The sequence below is a fragment of the Perkinsus marinus genome, assembly GCF_000006405.1.
Source record: "Perkinsus marinus ATCC 50983 genomic scaffold scf_1104296954534, whole genome shotgun sequence".
NCBI classification, from domain to species: domain Eukaryota; phylum Perkinsozoa; order Perkinsida; family Perkinsidae; genus Perkinsus; species Perkinsus marinus.
Window position 1 is genome coordinate 44 of NW_003208096.1, and position 1,090 is coordinate 1,133.

The 1,090-nt window shown below is 45.2% G+C and overlaps 1 protein-coding gene across 1 annotated transcript; it reads right to left on the bottom strand.

Moving 5' to 3' along the window:
* Positions 1–212: 212 nt before the first annotated feature.
* Pmar_PMAR026165 (replication factor C3, putative) lies at positions 213–825 on the bottom strand (the record flags this gene model as incomplete). The annotated part of the gene is made up of 4 exons (XM_002776060.1): positions 213–306; positions 350–456; positions 525–587; positions 636–825. Coding segments are annotated over 4 exons (454 nt in total), but the record flags the coding sequence as incomplete, so codon positions are not given.
* Positions 826–1,090: the final 265 nt, after the last annotated feature.

Sequence of the window (1,090 nt, forward strand, 5' to 3'; positions counted from 1 at the left end):
TTGTATCTTGTCGAGTTCTCGCTAGTAATCAACAGTCCTTGCTAGTAATAAAAGGTATCATTCGAGAGAGGTGTCTTTCTTATGGGGGAAAAAGGTTGCCAAAGCATCAACAACAACTTCGTGCATTTGATAGCAAGCGTACCTTTGCCACCCTTTATCATCCATACTATTCCAACACAACAGAGAATCGAATAATGCAAAAAATTAGGAAGCTACTTGGCAACCATCATCTCTCGAATTTCGTGGAAGGAGCCCACCAGAGCGGCCCCCTGGACCTTCTCGCTGCACCCACTACTTAGGCGGTATCTACGAGGCCAATAATCCGTAATAATAGAGGGTCAGAACTTACTCGATCTCAGCAAGATCCCTGAAGAGGAGGTTGCGCGCCCTCGGAGGCATGTCAACAGTCACCATACGGTCGTGGATCTCACGTAGGAGGTCTGCCACGCTGTAACCCTACATGGAATAACGCATCCAAAACCTTCACTGTGCGATAACTCCACGAATCGATGATTGGACATTACATGTTTCACCCGCAGCTCCTCTATCACCATCATCCCTTCCCTCAGCGGCTTTTGACACAATACCTGAGCGCACTATAAATGATATCTCATCAGAGCAAGTAGCCCTACTACCGCTTCTAACCTATCGATAGTTGAGGTCTCAGGTAGCCCCGCTACTTTATGTATAATATTGGCATCGACTGTATGAGAAGGGTAGCTGAGTGTACAGCTTTGGAGGGTATTAAGGACCTTCCTCATGTCCCCCTCCCCGGTCCTCAATAGTGCCAACATACCATCTTCTGATATCTTTACACCTTCGCATCTGAATGAATGCAACCGTGGCAGCAGAGTGATAGCATACTCAAATGCTTTGTTATTGCATTAACCATCCATTTAATATAATATCGATAATTCTGCTAGTACCAATACTAATGGCTTCTCCGAAAATTGAACCCGAGACCTTTCGAATCCTAACCAAGAATCATACCACTAAACCATAATTCCAATACAAATCCTAGTATATCTGACATACAGCCGTAACACCACCCTCACTACTTGGCAACATAATCAACCCTCATCCGAGCCTC